The following is a 21,377-nucleotide window of genomic DNA, read 5'->3' as shown; positions in this document are numbered from 1 at the left end:
AGGAAGATTTGTTCTTAGAATGGTAGATCTTAGCAACCTCAGCAAATGATTTGTATTCTTTTCCTTATTAAGTTGAAAACTTTCACCTCACTTAAAAGAAGCACTGTACAGCTTCTTGGGCTTCCCTAGTGGCTCAGATGATAAAGAGTCTGCCTGCAGTGCAGGAGACCTGAGTTCAATCCCTGGGTCGGGAAGATCCTCTGGAGAAGGAAATGGCAACCCACTCCAGTACTCTTGCCTGGAGAATCCTATGGACAGAGGAGGCTATACAGTTCATAGGGTTGCAAAGAGCTGGACGCGACTGAGCGACTAATACATTCACGTTCATGGCTTCTCCTTAACATATCCAAATTGCCAGCATCACTAATCTTGTGCTTTGGGGCCATTATTAAGTAAAACAATGGTCACTTGAACTTAAGCACCATGATACTATGACAATCGATCTGATAACTAACAGCCAAGAGATGCTGACCAAAGGGCTGATTCACAACTCAGGAAGGACACAGTGGGATTTCATCCTGCTACTATGAATGGCATACAGTTTAAAACTTATGGATTATTTATTTCTGGAATTTTCGTTTAATATATTTGGACCCAAGTTAACCACAGGTAACTGAAATCATAGAACGTGAAGCCGTGGATAAAGGAGGACTACTGCAGTTTATTTTGGGAACTGGTAGATTTCTAGGAGTTGTCTTGGTAAGATGATGCCTACAAGATACCAACACTAATCAAAAGGGCTGCTGTAGTGCTGGTATCGGAGAAGGCAATGGCAGCCCACTCCAGTACTCTCGCCTGGAAAATCCCATGGATGGAGGAGCCTGGTAGGCTGCAGTCCATGGGATCACTAAGAGTCAGACACGACTGGGTGACTTTACTTTCACTTTTCACTTCTCACTTCCATGCATTGGAGAAGGAAATGGCAACCCACTCCAGCGTTCTTGCCTGGAGAATCCCAGGGACGGGGGAGCCTGGTGGGCTGCAGTCTATGGGGTTGCACAGAGTCGGACACGACTGAAGTGACTTAGCAGCAGCAGCAGCAGCAGTGTTGGTATAATTATTTTAAGCCATTTAAATGGCCTACCTACAAAGCAAAGTTGATATTCCATTCACACGTAAACTTTCTGAAAGTTTTCCGGTACCAATGATAATTCTATAATGTATGACTCCTATTAGGCACTTTGAGAGGTTTTATGGCTCTGTGATTTATTTACTTATGGAAGTGTTGAGGAGATTAATTTCTTGGCCTGTACTGATATAGCAGACGGCATAAGATCAATGGAGGTTTGGTAACCAGCAAAGATTTTCAAGGTTTATATGTGACATTTTTCAGAAAGACGTTATTTAGTTCACAAATATACATAGAAGCAAAGTACTACATTTCTTGATTTGAGAGCAAGTATATTTATTTTATGATAACATAAGAATGTAAGACAGGTCACTTTACAGTTATTTTTTATAATAAGAACAACAGACTACAACTTAAGTTAAATGAAATTCTTAGTATGAAACGATTTTTAGCAGACCATTAACCTTTTATCATAGCCTCCTGTAAACAGTATGATACTAAAATTTTATGAATAGCTTCATCTTTCCAAAGAATAATTTGCAGAAGATACTGAGAACTGCATACATGTACTTACTTAGTACAGTACTATTTTCAAAGCATTTAAAATTTCTTAAATTGATGTAAACAACAGTCCAGTGAGATATTTTTACCTCCCATTTTATAGATGATAAAGTTCAAGAGTGATAACATGGAGAATCACCATAGTTTACTACTCTTTCCCATTTCAATTGATCAGAATACTTTATTTATTTGCAGTTTAATATTATGCTGCAGTTTTAGATGAATATCATTGTGATAAGCAATAATGAGTAAAGTTTGCACAGGTAGTATTCCTTGGGAGAATGGCAGAATTATTAATAATCATTAATAATCTTAATGAGCTAATTCAGTTTTAATCTTTATTGATAGGACTGTTCTAAATATCAATTTTTCCATGTATGCAAGGTAACTTAGGTTATAATCAAAGATAAAAATAAGTTGCATTATTTCCATTATTATAATTTTCCATTAGTTCCATAAATTCTTTGCATATTTTCCATTATTTCTCCATTATTTTTGATAGTAAATAATATTGAGGACATTCAGTGTAAGGTAAAATAAAGCTGGGCATGTTAAATGAGAAGGTATTTTCATGTAGTCAATCACAACCTTCAAAGCAGGTGAAATTAAATTATACTATATGAAATCCTAACACTTATGAGTCATATATTTCTATATCAATATAATAAATAAGTCAGATAAAGAATATAAAAAGTCTACCAAATGCAATGTCAATGCTAACAGCGTTTTCTTGGAAATAATAATACTTTTATAAATAGGCTGATGCAGAACTATCAATTTCACATTTAATAACTTACAAAACCAAAGTCAGTATTTCTTATTTTCCTGTGCAAAGCAAGGTAATAGTTGGAGTGTGTGCAATTTATATTTAATATATTCTAGAAAAGAAGATAAATTAACCTATCTTCCACATACAGTATATAAATTAAATCCATTGTTCTATTTTTGTATAGTATCCTTTTATAAACTACACTCTTTAAATTGAACAAATTTCCAATAAATAGTATTGAGTTATTTTCTCCATGTGAATATTGAATTTTTTTCTTTTTCAAAAGAAAGTTTTTCTTTTATTTTTAAAGACATTTAAAAATAATGAATTATATTTAAATTATTCATCATTACTGCCTGTTGGGCTCACTATTCCATGTGGTCCTTTCACAAGAAACAAAACATTAACTTCTACCTAATATATACATCAGTCTTCTAAACCATTTTATATTAGCCTTTATAGTATTCATTTTGACACTACAGACATATAATAACAATATGCAATAAGTTACAGTGCCATAAGATACTAATTTTATTAGTGTAATTAACATGTACCATCTGCTGTCGGAGCTGCACCGTGTTTAAAACAATAATGGCAATAACAGTGACTACTGCTACAAGAACTACCACTGTTTCCACCATCAATGTATGACTTTTTTTGAGAAAAAAAGATCTACATTTTAAATTTCTTTACTGTACACATAAAAGAATACCAGATAGTCTGTTGACCTTGGTAAATGAACAAAAACTTAAAAAAAAACTTTATATGATTCAAACAATAACACTAATTAAGTACTTTTAAAAGTTAAAAGTACAATGTAAACCATCATATTGTACAGTAGCTTAACTTCTACTTGTGTTTCAAAATTATTTCAGTGTAATTAAAAACGTGGTAAGTAATGGAGATCTATTAATGATTCTAAGGGCCCTAAGATAAATCTCAAGGAATATTCACTTTCTGAAAATAAGTTCACAGTCCAAAACCAAAGGGAATATGTTGTTGTTCATTTTTAAGTTATCTAGATCCCAGGAGTCATACATTATTCAAAAATGAGACAAATTTCTAATAAATTAAAAAAACATTTAAAATACATTCTTATATAGTCACTGGAGGAATCTATACATTTATGAAGGGAATGAAAAAGTGCAGAGTTCAGTAAATCAACACAAAAGCTCAACATAACACTCAACATCTGTAATTAGTAAGAAGATGCATCTTATCTGTCTTATGTTCAAGAATTCAGTTCAAGAAAAAATTATAATTAGCGTTTCACCTTTTCCTTCATTTCTACAAGTTCTGATTTCAGGTTTGCTTCCACACCTGAAATGTCTGCTTCTTGCATTTTCAAGTAGATAATAATCCTTTAAACTCTGCTGTAGCAGTACCTAATTAAAAAAATATGTAATAACATAAAAGTAACATTTATTTAGGATGAAATTCGGACATGATGGCATTGATCAGTTATTATAATAATGACAAGAAACAGTAAGGGGCATAATAAAAACACCCAACAATACAAGAATACAAGATAATACAAGAATCAGACTTATGAACTATTTCCTTTAACTTAAAAGTTGAATGTTTTACTAACTTATCTAATCCTCAATCTTACAAAGTTCTAGAATCTATGTAGTCATTTTTAGCTATGGTTCTATATTCTACTACACAGAATCAATGATGTTAATGGGACATTATTTTAAGTTGGTTAGATACACTATCTATAGGAACATATAAATAGTACAATCCTGCTGCTGTTGCTGCTAAGTCGCTTCAGTCGTGTCAGACTCTGTGCGACCCCACAGACTGCAGCCCACCAGGCCCCGCCGTCCCTGGGATTCTCCTGGCAAGAACACTGGAGTGGGTTGCCATTTCCTCCTCCAATGCATGAAAGTGAAAAGTGAAGTCGCTCAGTCATGTCCAACTCTTAGCGACCCCATGGACTACAGCCTACCAGGCTCCTCCGTCCATGGGATTTTCCAGGCAAGAGTACTGGAGTGGGGTGCCATTGCCTTCTCCGAGTACAATCCTACTGCTTTTTAAAAAAATGTTTAGTTTAAGTTTTTATAGTAAGGGTGATATAAAGTTCCCAGAGATTAGGAAGACCTGACTTCTGTTAGCTCAATCATGACAGTTACCACCTTAGCTAAGTAAATAAGCCTGGTGGTGGTGGTGCTGCTGCTAAGTCACTTCAGTCGTGTCCGACTCTGTGTGACCCCATAGACTGCAGCCCACCAGGCTCCCCCGTCCCTGGGATTCTCCAAGCAAGAATACTGGAGTGGGTTGCCATTTCCTTCTCTGATGCATGAAAATGAAAAGTGAAAGTGAAGTTGCTCAGTCGTGTCTGACTCTTAGCGACCCCATGGACTGCAGCCTACCAAGCTCCTCTGTCCATGGGATTTTCCAGGCAAGAGTACTGGAGTGGGGTGCCATTGCCTTCTCTGAAGTAAATAAGCCTACTTATCACTAAACATTTTAGACCAGCAATCCCCTAATTGAGTTCCATAAAACATTAGGCTTCAAAGCTTTGTGAAATATCGAATACTGCTGTTTTCTTTTAGGGAGACAAATCAATAGTGGCATGTTAAGATCTTAGTCCTATTTAAGTAACATTTAATCATGTTTATTATGATTGTTTATGTTTCTCATAGTTATTTCTAAATAGCTTTTGGTCTTCTAAGTAACATATACTGATATTATATGCATATGGACCTCATTGGTAATGATGCTATAGACAAATATAAATGCTTTAAGCTTGAGAAAAATAGGAAAAAACAGATATTTGCAAGCATGTAAATGAGCAAAACTTTCATTTTCCAGAACTAATCAGCACTCACAACTGACCAAAATTTTATAGTTGACTTTTTAAAGAAAAAAGAAAAAACTGAAAGAAAAAAGGAAAATCAAATCTCTCATTTTGGAGATCATCAACAAGTTTAAGGTATTTCTTTGGGTTGATACAAACTGAACAAATCTCCTGTATATTTCTCAACTATTTCATTCTCTGGTGATAGTGCAGTAAATAATAGCTAGGATGGTTTCGTCATCACATAGAATGAGGTTCAAATCCTGTTTTGCAGCTGAGTAGCAAGTTATCTTGGGTAATTGACTCACCAAGTCTCTCTTTTCTCTGCTGTTAAATGGGATTTCTATTTGTAAGGAAGAAATGAGATATTGCATGTAGAAGAACACCTAGAATAGCGCCAGGCACCCAAAGTAACTCAACAAAAATCAGTTGTTATTATTGTAGATGTTTGGACTCATGATTCTAAAAAACAGTAAAAGATATCCCTTAGAGGCTGATGATCCTTGATTATACGAATGCAATCTGGATTCATTCTACTGTACCTGCTCAGATACAGAACTGCAGGTTAAACAGAAAACTTTTCAGTCAAGACACTCCATGAGAATTTCAGCTGGATGAGTATTCCAGTTCATTTTTAGATCACAACTTAATAGTGGCAAACTAATGCTTTGTTATAACAACTATTCTTGAATTATAGTCCAAAATGAAATCCTTAAAAGACTGACTCTGAAATTGAGTCAGTGACCTAAGATTTAAAAAGAAATTATAATTCCATTTCTTTTAGCTATTACCTAAATGTTATAATAGAAAAACAAATGACCCCTTTCTTTTATTGTTACTGAGCAAATTTTGACAAATAGAGGTGCTAACATACTTATCTACTATGAAGTTCCTTCTTCAGACAGGATTTGAAAGTGGGGTACTTCTGAACTGTTTTATAACCCTGTAGAACAGAGGATTAAAAGTAAAGTATAAATAAAATATGGAGTCATAGATATGCAATAAATAAAGCAAAAATAAAAATGCATAACACCTGAGAGAGGAAGACAGTACCAGGGGTTTATAGCATATACATAATTTATGTGTTAATTTGATCTTGCTACTCTAAAATATTTGAGGAAAAAAATGATTTTCACTTGACTTGTGCCACCAATGCGAATGTTAACAACTAACCACTAGGTGGCAGTTAAATACACAGTATCTTTATCAAGGCAGTTTGGACGAAAACATTGTCTATGATGAATCTTGATTTTTTGTACATATATTTTTTTCTCTTTTTAAATGTATAATACTCAGAGGTATTCTTACCAAAGAAGGAAGACTGAATATTCTAGCTGAATAGACAACAGTTTTTTTTCTTTTTCTATTTGTGGCATATCAAAATAAATGTGTAAACATGCACTGATTTATGCACCATTTCACTCTTTAAAATATATTTTTGACATAAAAATCATTGAATTTCTTGAAATTATTTCACAGTGTGAGATGTGAACAGGAACGAACAGTTCAACAAACAAAAAAACACTTTTTACCTATTTTCCATATAAAAAGTACTGAATATGCAGTGACTTAAGAACCTCATGTTGCCTAGTGGAAATCTGCATCATATAAAATAAGAAATGGTAATATTTCTTTGTATATTAACAAGTCTTAAACAGTCAGTGTTCAGACTGAAGTAATAAAAATGTTTGGCAACACTTCCCCCCTCCCACCCCAAACTGGGATAAATACATTAAACTAACTGAATATGAAAACAAGTTTTTGAAATTTAAACTGATTTTATATTTTAAAAAGTATGACCTTTTATCACCTCAAATTATTTTTGAAAGTAAGTAGGACTTTATGTTTTACTTTTCAAATATATAACATTTCATGTTTATATACTTAAATGTTCATATAAACTATTTCTGAAACTTAGATGGATTTTCCCCCCCCAGTTTTTAAAAGGAGAGCAATAGGCTTGAAATGTATAGGTTTACCCGGAATCCTCTATGGAGTCTGTCTTTCATAATTCCAATAAATTCTTTATAGCTTAATTGATCATCTTTGTCAACATCAAAAATCTTGAAGACTGTGTTCACTAAATGTGGTGAAAGTTTGAGGCCAGTGGCTACATAGACAGCACGCTTAAATTCATCTAGATAAATGACACAGAAAAGGGGTAAACCATTAATATTATTTTTATAATATGTGTTAGTTATCAGCAAAGTTACAATGGAAGTTTTTTTTCTTTCCCCATAAACGTGGGTCATGATCATATGTTAATGCAACTCTTTTCATTAATCATCCTATCTTTTAGAGAGCAAAAAATTTTTGTGGTTTTGGTTAAAAGGGCCTGGTATCAACCACAGATACTTTAGAGGTTATTAAAGTGAATAAGTTCTCAAGGAACTTACATTTCAGATGGGAGATGAGACACCTGCCCAAATAATCACTGCACAGGATCATGCAGAAAGCAGCAACAGAGCACCATGGAAATTTGGAAATGTATGGTGAGTGTCCTGTAGTGTGGAGCCAGGGAAGGATAGAGAAGAGAGCCATCAGGGAAGCCTGCCAGTTTGTACATGAGCTGAGCCCTGAATAGAGGACTTCATCTTGCAGAGATGAGAGGAAATGGCAGATGAAGACATGGAAGAACACAGGTGGGGACGGGGCTGTGGGGATGAACAGGAGCAGAACGCACGTTCAGAGCATGCGCAGTCTGTACACACAGAGGCTGGGACGCTCTGACTTTGAGGCTCTGACTTTGAAGAACCTGTGTGTTCTTCAACAGACAACTGGGGAACTGAAGAGTTTTCGGTGTGTCAAGAGTTGACAAATCTGTTTTATAGGAAGGTTATTCTGTGCGTTGTCCAGGAAACATGGAAGAGGAGAGTGGATAATGGCGGGAGTACCACTGATCTGGCTCCAGCAATAGTTCTTTTTAAGTGGTAATAACCTGAATTAAGGTGCTAGAACTTGCAACAGAAAAAGAAAAAGAAAAAAAAAAAAGGCAGATCTATTCCTAAGCACCTGCCAAGAATGATGTTTTTCATTTCCTAGTTCCACAAAGTAAGAGCAGCCTTCCATTCTGAACCAGGTAAGTAGGTAGGCTCTTTCTCTTTTTTTTTTTACTGAGTAAGTAATTTTATTGATATTTTCCCTTATCTTCTTTTTTTTTTAAATTTTATTTTATTTTTAAACTTTACATAATTGTATTAGTTTTGCCAAATATCAAAATGAATCCGCCACAGGTATACATGTCTCTTTCTCTTTTTAAGGTTTACTCTCTTCCCTGACTCATTGGAAAAGACTCTGATGCTGGGGGGGATTGGGGGCAGGAGGAGAAGGAGACGACAGAGGATGAGATGGCTGGATGGCATCACTGACTCGATGGACGTGAGTCTCAGTGAACTCCGGGAGTTGGTGATGGACAGGGAGGCCTGGCGTGCTGCGATTCATGGGGTCGCAAAGAGTTGGACACGACTGAGCAACTGATCTGATCTGATCTGAGTAGATTTATTGGGCTTCCCTGGTGGCTCAGATGGTAAAGAATCCGCCTGCAATGCAAGATACCCGGGTTCAACCCCTGGGTTGGGAAGACCCCCTGGAGAAGGGAAAGGCTGCCTAATTCAGTATTCTTGCCTGGAGAATTCCATGGACAGAGGAGCCTGGCAGACTACTTGTGCAGATTTATCATGGTAATAAAACACTGGTGTGTTAAGGCAGGGCTCCCAAAGGTTTTGGTTTTAATTTTTGATAAAAAGGTTTTTTGGCTGCACTGCATGTGAGATCCTAGTTCCCCAATCAGGGATCGAACCCATGTCCCCTGCAGTGAAAGCATGGAGCTTAACCACTGGCCTGCCAGGGAAGTTCCAGGTTTTGGTTTTAAAACACTAAAATGTGTTAAGAACATCGAGATCAGTCAAAGGGTGAAATATGAAAATTTTTCAGGTTTCTTTTTACTCAATGAAAAAGTGAATAAAGCTATGGAAGGGATTCACTGTGTTTTGGAGAAAGAATTGTCATGTAGGGGCTCCAGTGTGCCCTCTCCCTGGAACTTGGTAATAAAATAATGAGACTGTCCTCTGAAATTAAACTGGGGGATTAGCACTTACTAGGTATAACATAGGTAAAATCACTGTAAAGATATAACCAAAAAGTCCTTATATGGCAAGAATATTTAAAAATGATATGACCACAAGGGAAGGGAAAATGGCCACAGAATCCTGGGAAAGGACTTGACTTGTAAAGCCTCCCCACAGGGAAGGAAGGAGCTGGCCCTGAGGACAACAGCATTCTGAATTCTAGGGCAGCTGTAGTTTTTAGTAAATTAAGTAAAACTGTCATTTTTATATAACATTCTTTTTTTTTCTTTTTTTAATGTTTTATTTATTTTTTTATATGATATTATACATGTTTTAATGCCATTCTCCCAAGTCATCCCTCCCCCCTTTATATAACATTCTTAAAACTTGGTTAATTTAAGTCCATCTCTAAGAGGTGGCATTGCTGACAAAATTCAGGTTTCTGAGCCAGCAGAGAGTACGGGTCAAGTCAGTAATACAAACAAATAATATGAATGTCAACTTGTGATGATGTGTGTGGCATGGCTGGCTGGCCCTTCTATAGGGAGACACATACCCCTCTATGTTACTGAGCAGCCATGAGGTTTTTTCCTCTTTGAACCTTTACAAACATCATTAGCTTTTCCCCATAATGTGCGATGAAAGGCAATAATAAGTTTAATACCAAAATTTAGACTGTGCTTAGGGAAAATGAATTTCCCATTGAAGTATACACCAAACTTTCAGGCAAATGGATGATGAATATGACAGACATATCTGTTAACTTGTTGTCAAAGGTTGCTAAAGAATTGTGGTATGCTTTTAATTTTTGGAAGTTTATTACTTACCTTGTCCTATAGAACGACTTGCAAAATTATACATATTCAAAGCTATTGCAAAGTCTTCTAGGTTGTTCAAAAACTGGAAAAATGACCTGAATTCATCAAATGTAATGCCCTATATTGGGAAAAATACATGTAAATATATTTAGCATTGTCAAATTAATTAAAATAAATATCCACACTTACTAGAAATAAATACAGTAAGCCTCAGCAATATATCTTCTAAGTAAATATTTCCAGGGTACTTTCTGAAACCTTCTTTCTCCAAATGGAATGTAAAATTCCACTCAATTTTTTCCCATGGGTAATGTTACTACTATTAGCAATGATAGGTGAAAACACTGTCATATCAGCACAGAGTTTAAAAAAATGCTACAATAAAAATAAAGTTTCAATTTTATTTCAAGCCTGGGTTTTTTAAGCCTTAAAAGTAAATATGATCATTAAGAAAAAAAATTTACAAACTTTCTCCTGTACATGTATTATTTAAACATATTTTGGCATTAGGTCATTAATGCCTTTATAATGACAATGCAAAATAAAAATGTCCAAAAACCCACAGGAGTGTGTTTTTACTTGTTCCTGCTATGATAAGGCTGCCAGGACAGTGGAAGGAGGTACAATGCCAAGTAGAGCTCTGGGAGGCCCAGCATGGGGCTTGGGGTAGGATCATGGATAGGATTCAGTAATGTTATTTACATAAAATGAAATTATTACCACTGTTATAGCTTCAGTTAAACAGGAGAGTTACTTAAGGTAAGCACAATGTATCTCTGATAATACAAATTTGGACACGAAGAGGTGTATTTAATTAATGTGTTGTTCTTAGCAAAATGAACAAAACTGAGAGAGAAAAATAAACTGAGAAAGGAGCAGAGGGCCAAGAGCTTAGGCTTAACAAATTCTGATCTTCCTGCTGGGGTAGCAAGGGAGGGGAAACTTATATAAATAATATTTATATAATAGGTAAGTATGTATTAGGTTGGAAGGATAGACTTCATTGAGAAGTAATGTAGTGAGCCATGTGTGTATCTAAGAGAAGAGCTTCAGGGACTGTCTATCTCCTTTTCTAGTCCTCATGACCTTTGGTCCTCTTCATAATATTTACCATTATCTGAAAAGATATCATTTACTATTTTTCCTTTACTTCTTTGTTGTATCTCTCCAATGAAATGTATTCCATGAGAGAAGGATTTTGTTGATCTTATCACTTTATCCAAAGTGGCTAGAATAAGGCCTAGTAAACAGTAGACTAAAACCTGCTGCTGCTGCTGCTGCTAAGTCGCTTCAGTCGTGTCTGACTCTCTGTGACCCCATAGACGGTAGCCCACCAGGCTCCCCCGTCCCTGGGATTCTCCAGGCAAGAACACTGGAGTGGGTTGCCATTTCCTTCTCCAATACATGAAAGTGAAAAGTGAAAGGGAAGTTGCTCAGTCGTGTCCGACTCTTTACGACCCCATGGACTGCAGCCCACCAGGCTCCTCCGTCCATGGGATTTTCCAGGCAAGAGTACTGGAGTGGGGTGCCATAATACTATAAATAATAGCTTAATATCTCCTAGACAAATGAGTGGAAATGAAAAAGCATTTTAGAAATGTAAAGTGCTATTGAAATACTATTAGTTGTTATTCTTTTGGAGAGATGGAAATGACAGGAGAAAGGAAAGGCAGAAGTAAGATGTGGTAGAAACAACACTGGCTGAGAGTCTTGGGTTTGAATCCTTGGCAAGTGTCTTAAGTGCCCGAGAGCCTCAGGTTTCCATTTTCTAAAAGAAAGTTGTCAATATCTGGAAGGCTGCTTTAAGGATTGATGAGATAATGCAGAAAAAAAGAGAAAAAATCAGTGAGAATCAATGCTGGTTCACCTGCCATATTTTCCTTTTCTCATTGTAATGATTTGTTATGTCTAAGATGTGCTATGCTTAGTCGCTCAGTCATGTCTGACTCTTTGTGACTCCATGGACTGTAACCCACCAAGCTCCTCTGTCCATGGGATTCTCCAGGCAAAAATACTGGAGTGGGTTGCCTTGCCTTCCTTCAGGGGATCTTCCCGATCCAGGGATTGAACCCAGGTCTCCTGCACTGAAGGTGGATTCCTTACTGTCTGAGCCTCCAGGGAAGTCCAAGAAAACTGTATGTTTAAGATATCTCTATCAATTAAAAGTTTTCAGAAGCTGAATTTAACTTGAAACTTTGTTTTTTATTTTTTTGGCTATCCCACGTAGTTTGCAAGATCAGAGTTCCCTGACCAGGCCATGGCAGTGAAAGCACTGAGTCCTAACCACTGGAATGCCAGGGAATTACCCAAAGAAAATTTCTTATTTTGAAATAATTTGATATAAAAAAATAGCTACAAAGAGTTCACATGTAAAAATGTATATGTAAAAAACAGTACAGAGAGTTCCCTACACACTTCACCCTATAACTGAGTTTTTTGAATTATTTTTATAATTTTCCACTGGATAAAAGAGAAAAAGCAGATACCTCAAGGCCCTAAATAATACACCAGTAGCTTGAGAAAATAGTACAGTTTCCAATATTTATTCTTAGGGAAGTGTCTATGAATTGGAAGAAATTTAGTTCAACATGTAAAACAGATTAAAAAAAAAAAACAAACCTAAGAGATTATATAAACTAATAGTCAAAAACATCAAATCCTTTTTTCCTCATTCCATGGGGCCTGCAGAATTGTTAGCACCGTCACAGTGTATTCATTTTAAACAAAGTCAAACTGTTTGCAAGTTTTCCTTGGATAGATTAACTTGATCCTTCTACAAACACAAATAGAAGGCAATACATCCCAAACATCCCATGCGTTGAGAGGTGCTTGTAACACCAGTTCTATTCGGTTGCAGCGATGCATTCAAATACCACTAGATAATGTAACTGCTCAGAACTGCTGACAAAATATGTGCCACTAAACAAACAGACACTCAGTTGTCCCAGGTTCTTAACCATCATGCCGTCCAAACTCTTTGAAAAACCTCACTTCAACTACTGATAAAATCATTCACTCATCAATAGCTGTCTTCCAGTGACCTTTTATTAAGGGTATTAGGGAAGTGAATAAAGTGTGACTGAAATGATGTCAATATAAACTATTTTATATGAGGTGATGCTTACATAGTAGCCAAAGCATATAGCTCAGCAGAATTCTCTTGTGATATTCATAATGTGATATTCATAATGTGAATAAAACAACTGTTGATAACATTAAAGGTTTTCAACATGTCTAAGAAAAATAAGGGTAAAAATAAATAAAAAATTTAATAATTTTTAAAAAAGAAAAATAAGGATATGTACCCAGAATTTTAAATTCATCAATTTTTAAAATTTAGCAGAGCACTTAAGACACACAGGAACAAAGAGTGGAATATATTCAAAGTATGTATGAATCCATAGGGGAGCAGAACTAACAGGACAATATATTTTACAGACCTATATAATTACAAGCTAATAACACACTGTTAACAAAATAAAAATGAGGATCAGATACCTTTTCTTCAGGTATACTGTAACGCACATTCTCCAAAAATACTGATGTATTTTCCACATTTGTATATCGCAAAAGAATATGAGCAAAGTCTTCTTCACTGATAGTATTCATCCCATTAGAGTAGGAAAGGAATTCTATTTCTAAAACTTCTGTTTGGAGGTTATCCATGAACCTATGACAAAAAATACATAAGCAATGAATAAGATAAGTGAAGAGTGATGGTAACAGATGGTACTTGGCCTCTGAAGACTTTTGCTCCTTACTCTGTAAAATGGGCATAACAACAATACCTTGCAGGGTAGTGATCAGACTTAAAGGAGTTCATGTGTCCTGCCTAGTACTTACTATCATAAACACTGTATACATGCTTATTACTAGTTATTGTTACTGTGGCTTACTCAGACTAAGGAATTGGTAATATTCTTTCATCTGAACACATAGGGAATAATCCAGATATCTAGACTTTTTTTTTTTTATCATTCAGTGACTTCCTATTATATTTATCAATATGACTACTGGTACACAGGCACTGATGGAAGTGGATATTTGTTGTTACAGAGAGTATCTTTAGCTAAAATGAAAGCAGCAAAGAGGTGAGTGTCACTGCATTAGATGACTCCTTTCTGACTTTAGCATGTTAACATTTTTCAATATGAGTATAAAAATTAGGCTCACCTATAAAAATCTTCAAAGTTGAGCTCAGCTTTTCCTTTCTTCCCAAAAAAGTGTACAAGAAGTGTAGTATCTGTTACTAAGTTTGTAATGTCATCAGCACGCTTAAAAAAAAATCACAATTTGAAAGTTAGTTACAGCAAAACAGAATAGGAATATCCAATATTCCCCAAAGAATGTAAATATATTAAAATTAGAGTAAAAAGCATAAATATGTATCAACGCATGCCATTACAATTAATAAGAAGTTCAAAATGTGAAGACAGAATTATAGATGAAATGATGTTTATCTTCAAAAAGCTTAAAGCTCTGATTAGATAAGAAGTATTCAACCTCACATTGTGGTTTGAGTCTTTCAAGGCCCTTTATGTGACAATACAGATACTAACGTGTTAGTTGCTCAGTTGTGTCTGACTGTTTGCAACCCCATTGACTGTAGCCCACCACACTCCTCTGTCCATGGGATTCTCCAGGGCAAGAAGACTGGAGTGGGTTGCCATGTGCTCCTCCAGAGGATCTTTTTGATCCAGGGATCGAACCCAGGTCTCCAGCATTGCAGGCAGATTCTTTACTGTCTGTCACCAGGGAAGCCCCTATGTGACACTAGATTAGTACAATTTTTGAGTAGTGCTTGAAAGGCACTACTACTTTTACCCATAACTTTAGGTTGAGGAGATAGACTGATGTAATGGGAAGAGGACAGGATTTGAAATCAGAAGACCTGAGCTTACTGACTTTTTTGATCATCGGCTTCCTTACCTGTAAAGTGGGAAAAACCCTATCTGTAATAACCATTTTGAGGATAAAACTAGAATGTGAGTGTAAATGAAATATACAAATGTCCTTATTGGTAGTCATAAGATGTTTTGGCAAAAGCATTACAACTTTTGGAGGGGGAGAGAAGATATCTCCTGTTAATTACAGACATTCTTCTCTGATTGTGTATAATCAACTCTAGTCAGTTTATTATCCAAGGAACAGCTTAACTTAGTAGGGGGAGGAAATATCAAGATATTGAGAAGCATGCCTAAATGGAGCATAAGAGTGGAGGCTCAAGCTGATCAGAAGTCAGCAAGAAGGACTGGAGTATCCATCTGCAGGCCAGAGGGATGGGATGTGGAAGGGGTCAGGATGGCTAAGAAGAGGAGCAGGGGACAGGTTTTAGAACAAGTTGCTACTTCACAAATAAGCAGTAGTGTGATGAGCAAACAGGAACAATGAACTCAAGAGTCAGATTTCTGAGCTTTAAATCCTGACTTTTCCCCTCATTGGTTAAGTGGCCTTGGGGAAGTTAATCTCACTGAGGATATTATTATCCTCAGGAATAACAACAGTACTTACCTTAAAGGGTTGTCATGAGGATTAGATAACCCCTGTTAGTCAGCACTATCACTGACATATTATAAATGCTCAATAAATGTTAGCTATTATTATTCATTTCTGTCAAATCTGTATATTCCAAGAAGTTGAAAAAGGACTAGATAATACAGGAAATAATGTTGGAACTTAATGCAAAAAAATATTTTTACATGGTATACTCTTACTTCTTTTGTGTTACTGAAACTACATATATTATACAGATCTAACTAACAAACTGCCTTACAATGAGAGGATATAGGAACACTAAAAGTTAGTGAACTCAGATAACATAATTACAAATGTTTTCCTCTGGTGTTGTCATGTTCCTGACCTCGAGACATAATACGCTGAAATGAGATGGCTTTGTTTCACACAGCTTCTAAATAATGACCTCATTCGGCCAGTTTTTCTCATGCCCATTGAGCAGAGCAAATCTTCATTTACAGTCTTTCATCATCAAAATCTTATTAGACTTAGGTTGCACTTATCCAGATAATCCAGATCCACAGAGGCATAAATAACAGTTGGACATTAGAGAGAAAAATTAGAAAATGGAAATGGTGAAAACCTTTTCCCCTCATTCAGTGAAACAGAGTACTGTTGGCAGTCATTGAAAACTATACCAGTGTCCTTGGTATCCTAACAGTGTTATATAACTTAAATCAAAGGAGTACTGAGACAAAAATAGAGACTTTATCCCTTTGATTCTTGTGCTTATTGTTAAAATAAAATGAATTCAGGTGTTTCATAACAAAGCAAAAAAAGAACCCCATGGGCCATTTACATGAAGAGCCATTATCTAACTCTGTTTTGACTAAAAATTACTTTAAATGACTTCATCAAAAATGAAATAAATTAAAAAAACCTGCATAAAATAAAAATATGTCAAATTATTAAAGAGTTTTAAGAAATTCTTTCAATGTATTTTTATTGATTACTATGTGATAATAATCTTATCAAGCTCTATTCAAGGGCTGGAAGAAACCTTCAAACTCTTGATATGTTAGTTAAGATTTTAAATAACCTACTAAAACTTACTAAGGGTTAGTAATGTTTTAAGTAAATAAGAAAAAAATCTAAATTTCATCTGTAAAGCTCAAAACAGTTTGTATAATTCCAGTACTCACAGACTGTACTCAACAGTTGCACAATAGACATATTGTACTATGAATTTATTATCTATTATTTTGGTTAGAAAGTGGTATAATTTTTCTGAAAGCAGCATATTCAGATTTTCATTATCACAGGGTTTTACTATCATTGAAAAAAATCTATGGTTAGAAACAGCTCTGAAATAAGCATATGAGAGGCCAATCTCAAGTTTACCTACCTTATGTAAAGAGACCTGCTTTACTCTCAATATTTACATTTTAAAAATAAAAGAAACAAAGAAATACAAATATATACAGATCTAAGCTTTCTTTCTGAACTAATTTGAATCCTGAAATACTGATACTATTAACAATTCAGTGGCATCAGTAATAACTGATAAGGAATTATAATGGGTTGGAATTTAACTACAGCTAATTCTCTATTATCCTCTCTAATGTTAGGAAGGTAGTAACAGAGATAATCCCTCAATAATTATTTTACCTGAAAACACAAGTTTTGTTTTCTTTTCATTTTTCTTCATACTTCCCTCCATCCAATTTATTTTCATGATGTTTTAATTAAATTAGCCAGCTTATGATTATAGCTGTGGATTGATTACAGTCAATGGTATGCTAGTAAACTAGCTTGCAAAGTGGAAAAAAAAGCCAGATTTGTGGTGTTTCCAATGTCTAATACACTCCTATCATGGCCATTTTGAAGGTACCCAATGGGATGTCACAGAATGCTGAGTTGGGAAGAGATGTGCTGTAAAAGCCAGCCCTAGCACAGGTCTGAAAGAGTGATAAACATCTTCAAGAGATCCTATGTGAATCTTATATATAAGATCTTTGAGTATATGTATGAGCCAACTGGTCTTCTGATATTAAACCTCACAAGATTTAAATTAAAGCAGATTGTGTCTAACTGTGAGAATTTCTTTCTAGCAGAGCTAAATGAGATTAAAGATAGGCTGGAGGCTGAGAGGCGAACAGTCTGTGCTGGAGAGAGATAGCAAGACAGAACTGCTAATTTGAAGCTGGGCACAGCTGGCTTGTAGGGACTCTGAGGACTAGTGTCCCCAGTTGCTCTTACTTTTAGGCACTGACTACTATGTGCCTACATAAATGATTATAGAATTAAGCACTTCTAAAATATGTGTAAGTGGAATATCCATTAGCACTTTATGACCCCAAATAGCTAGAATTTAAAAAGGTGATTTTTAAATATTAATTACTAGCCATAATCACATCATATTTATATATCACATACAGACTAAATATAGGGCAAAATGCTTTATTTACTTGTTTTAGGATTTTAAAATTGAGCACAAGTGGCAAAATTAGCATTTCTAAGTGTCTACCATGCTCTCGAGATGTCAGTTGAGTAACACTGTATATATGGGTAACAGAAGTCATATCTGATCCAGTTTACTTCTCTAGATATTTTTAAGTGTAATTTTTAAAAACAAAACTTTAGAAAAAGAAATGAGAAGCCAACTTTAAAGACAAAAAGATAACGAAAAATACATTTCTTAGTATTTACTGAAAAAGTCCTTTACGATAAGCCAGCCAGCCATCTCTAATACAGTTCTTAAAAATTCTTAATAGGAAACATAGAACAGTATTCAACCTATAACACATAGCCCATCTTTTAAAATAACAAATTCCTATTAACGGGCAAAAAGAGAGTGGGGTGGTGGGAGCCGTCTGCCTGAGTGCAGCAAAAAGGTACATGTCTCTATGGAATTCAAAAACAATAATGAGTGATGTAATGGTCGGTCTGCTTTTAATTTTCCATGCACTGGCAATCCTAACCAATATCAAGGAAAAATGTTCCTCCCTTCCTGGACGGACTGCTCTTAGCACAATTTCCCCATGCCCACCCTTGGTAAGCTGCTCACTATGAATAGTGGGAAACTGGATTGTTTACATATATTGTAACTCTAAAGCATTAGATATCTTATACTAAGTTCATGTAACATTGAAGTTTATAAGGTTAAAAGAGTCAGTGAAACTATAAATAGTATTTTCAAATTTCCTAAAAGTGATCCTAAAGTGAAAAATAATATTTCCCTTTAATTAGGTTGGAAAGTCAAGTTTTCTACAACAAGCAGGTAGATTTAGACAATTAAAGGTGACCTTGCAGCCCCTGCCAGCACAGCTGACATATTCAAATATACCAATTTACATATAGGAATTATTGCTTTCCTAGAGAAAAGGGAAAATACAAAATACATTTTTGGTTTCATCACTGTGACTCTAAAATGAAACAAGGACCAGATTAAGAAAGTGGCATGTGGTACAAGGACCTGGTTGAGGTCCGATTATACCTCTGCAAGATCTGAGAAGAGTGCTTGGCTTGTGTTACGTCTCAGTGTATCCCAGTAGCTTCTGGAGACGAGTTCCTCAGCATCAGTTTTAAGTACCTGTGGAAGTTTTTAAGAAGCACAATTGAAATCTAAAGAACAGTCCCAAACAATGATAATTTATACACTCTAATCTCTTCTAGCCAAACTTGAAAGAAAACACACTAGCTTACCTTTTTTGTTTTCTGCTGCACACAACAGTATTGTATTACATCGCTGGTAAACCCAGGCCATTTTCAAAGCGGTAACGTATATAACCACTATTTCTAAGTACAATGTGGCTTTGTCAAAAAATCACCTTCTTCACTCCCGGGCCCCATGCCCTTCTACTGAGACACACATCACTTCTAAGAAAGTGTGAAATAAAAATTTTATTCACACCTGTGTGAAGTAAATTCATTTGGAGGAGATTTTGGTAATTTTATAGCAACCTAGGAAAATTCTGCTTAACTTAAAAATGAATTGTTAGCTAGCATATGTTAGTGCATCAAAGAATCAAAATGACCACATCCATACGTTAGAGAAAATTTAGATTAATCCAAAACTTGTCAGAAAGAAGTACGTGAGTTTCAGGCAAACCACTCAGAGCTAACCAAGGATTTGGTAAGTGTGTCTATGGTAAATAGATCAGGTACTTTCTGGTTTATCCCAGGGGCACAGCACCAGCTTCCACCTCAGCACAGGCTAGTCTGAAGGTGATAATCAAGATGAAGAAGTGTTGTCTAATCTTCATATGAACTGTAGAACTTCAAGCTTAACTTGGGCTGTATAAACAAAAGTAATTAAATCTGGTTTCTGTCAGAATTTATCAGGGAAGATTTCACCGATTCTCAGGCTTGGTCTTCTTTGGGTTACTGTGAGAAGAAAAATGCTGCATAATGAACGTAGGGGTGAGTGGCTGACGATGAGAGAATTCTCATTTCTTGTGTTTGTTAATTTTCAAAAGTCCAGGGCCCCTAATGAATTATAAGCATCTGGGAATTATTTCAAAGACCTATATTTTAATTCATAATTATGAACTAGAAAACACTGCCTACTGCCCATATTTTAATAAACTCTTAATAAAATGTTTATAATAAGGTATCATTAAGCAGGAGTCACTTATATAACATAGATGTATTTACTACCATAACAGTAAACATAGTAATATGGCAAGAGAGTGTGCTCATCACCCCCTTTAGTAACTAAATAAGCTTTCACCAAGTAAAATTAGCTGAGTGGAGAGCTAACACAGTTCTTTCTCTTTTCCATAGATATAATAGAACTTTGATAAATGGTTACTAGATTAAATACTCTGCCAAGTTATCTAAATATTTTGACCGTGGATATATTTTTAAACTGTAACTAGAAAGTTGGTATACCATAAAGAAAAGGATTGTTAAACCTAAGAAACTAGAAAATAAGGCTTACTGCACAATTATTAGGAGGATAAAAGGAGATTTGTTCTATGAAGCCAGGCCTCTCCCCTACTTTCAAACACTGGTCACCATCACCCCTTCCAGCCATCACACACAGACTTTGATGACATTAAAAATATTTACAACATATGAAGGGATAAAATTAGTTTGACAACCTATACTGACATGGATCGCTATAGGAAAAAATGTATGTTCTAAGAATAGAAAAGAGAGAGAAGAGGAAGAAAGGAAGGAAAAGAGGAAGAGAGAGAGGAAGGAAGAAGCTAGAATGTGAAGAATTCAGGTACTGGAACCCTAATCCCCAAGGTGATGGCATCAGGAGGAGGTGGGGCCTTTGGGAGGTGATTAGGTCATGAGGCCAGAGCCTGCAAAGATGGGATTGGTGTCCTTAGCAAAGGGGCCTGAAAGACCTCCCTTCCCCTTCCCACCACCTGAGGATGCAGTGAGAAGGTGCCAGGAAGTACGCCCTCAGCAACTACCGCACTGAGGCTGCTGGCTTGCTGACCTTGGACCTCCAGCTCTCAGAACTATGAAAACATGATCATTCATCATAAGTCATCCACTTTATGGTATTTTTTATATTGCAGCTCAAGCAAACATAGAAGGAAAGAAGCAAAGAAATAAAATAAGGGAGAATGGGAGGATAGAAGAAAGGAAGAAAAAAGGTGGTTAGAGGGAAAAAAGACTGATTTAGAGATGGGAATATACCACTGTGGGAAGCAGAACAGTGGTGTCCTAAGGTTGTTTATGTCCAGACAGGCAAATAAATTATATATATAGTATATTTGAGAAAGGTTATACCCAGAGATTAGGCAAACTAGAGGGAAAAAAATCCCCAAATAGCAGCCCATAGAATTGGGCAGGAAACTGTCTTTGCTATTAGTGA

General features: G+C 35.7%; 1 protein-coding gene across 3 annotated transcripts in view; it reads right to left on the bottom strand.

The window, feature by feature from the left end:
- Positions 1–1,384: 1,384 nt before the first annotated feature.
- The window catches only part of MICU3 (mitochondrial calcium uptake family member 3), an 81,926-nt gene continuing 61,933 nt past the window's right edge, over positions 1,385–21,377 (bottom strand). For all 3 annotated transcript variants that reach the window (XM_025279286.3, XM_025279275.3, XM_025279283.3), the window contains 7 exons: positions 19,038–19,133; positions 14,261–14,361; positions 13,586–13,757; positions 10,097–10,205; positions 7,182–7,339; positions 6,077–6,145; positions 1,385–3,784 (listed from right to left, as the gene is read on the bottom strand). In XM_025279286.3, coding sequence (XP_025135071.1) covers positions 6,077–6,145; positions 7,182–7,339; positions 10,097–10,205; positions 13,586–13,757; positions 14,261–14,361; positions 19,038–19,133 — 705 coding nt within the window. In that variant the 3' untranslated portion in view covers positions 1,385–3,784. The remainder of the gene's footprint in view (positions 3,785–6,076; positions 6,146–7,181; positions 7,340–10,096; positions 10,206–13,585; positions 13,758–14,260; positions 14,362–19,037; positions 19,134–21,377) is intronic.

This window comes from Bubalus bubalis, chromosome 1 (genome assembly GCF_019923935.1).
Source record: "Bubalus bubalis isolate 160015118507 breed Murrah chromosome 1, NDDB_SH_1, whole genome shotgun sequence".
NCBI lineage: Eukaryota > Metazoa > Chordata > Mammalia > Artiodactyla > Bovidae > Bubalus > Bubalus bubalis.
This window is presented reverse-complemented; position numbering and strand designations above follow the sequence as displayed.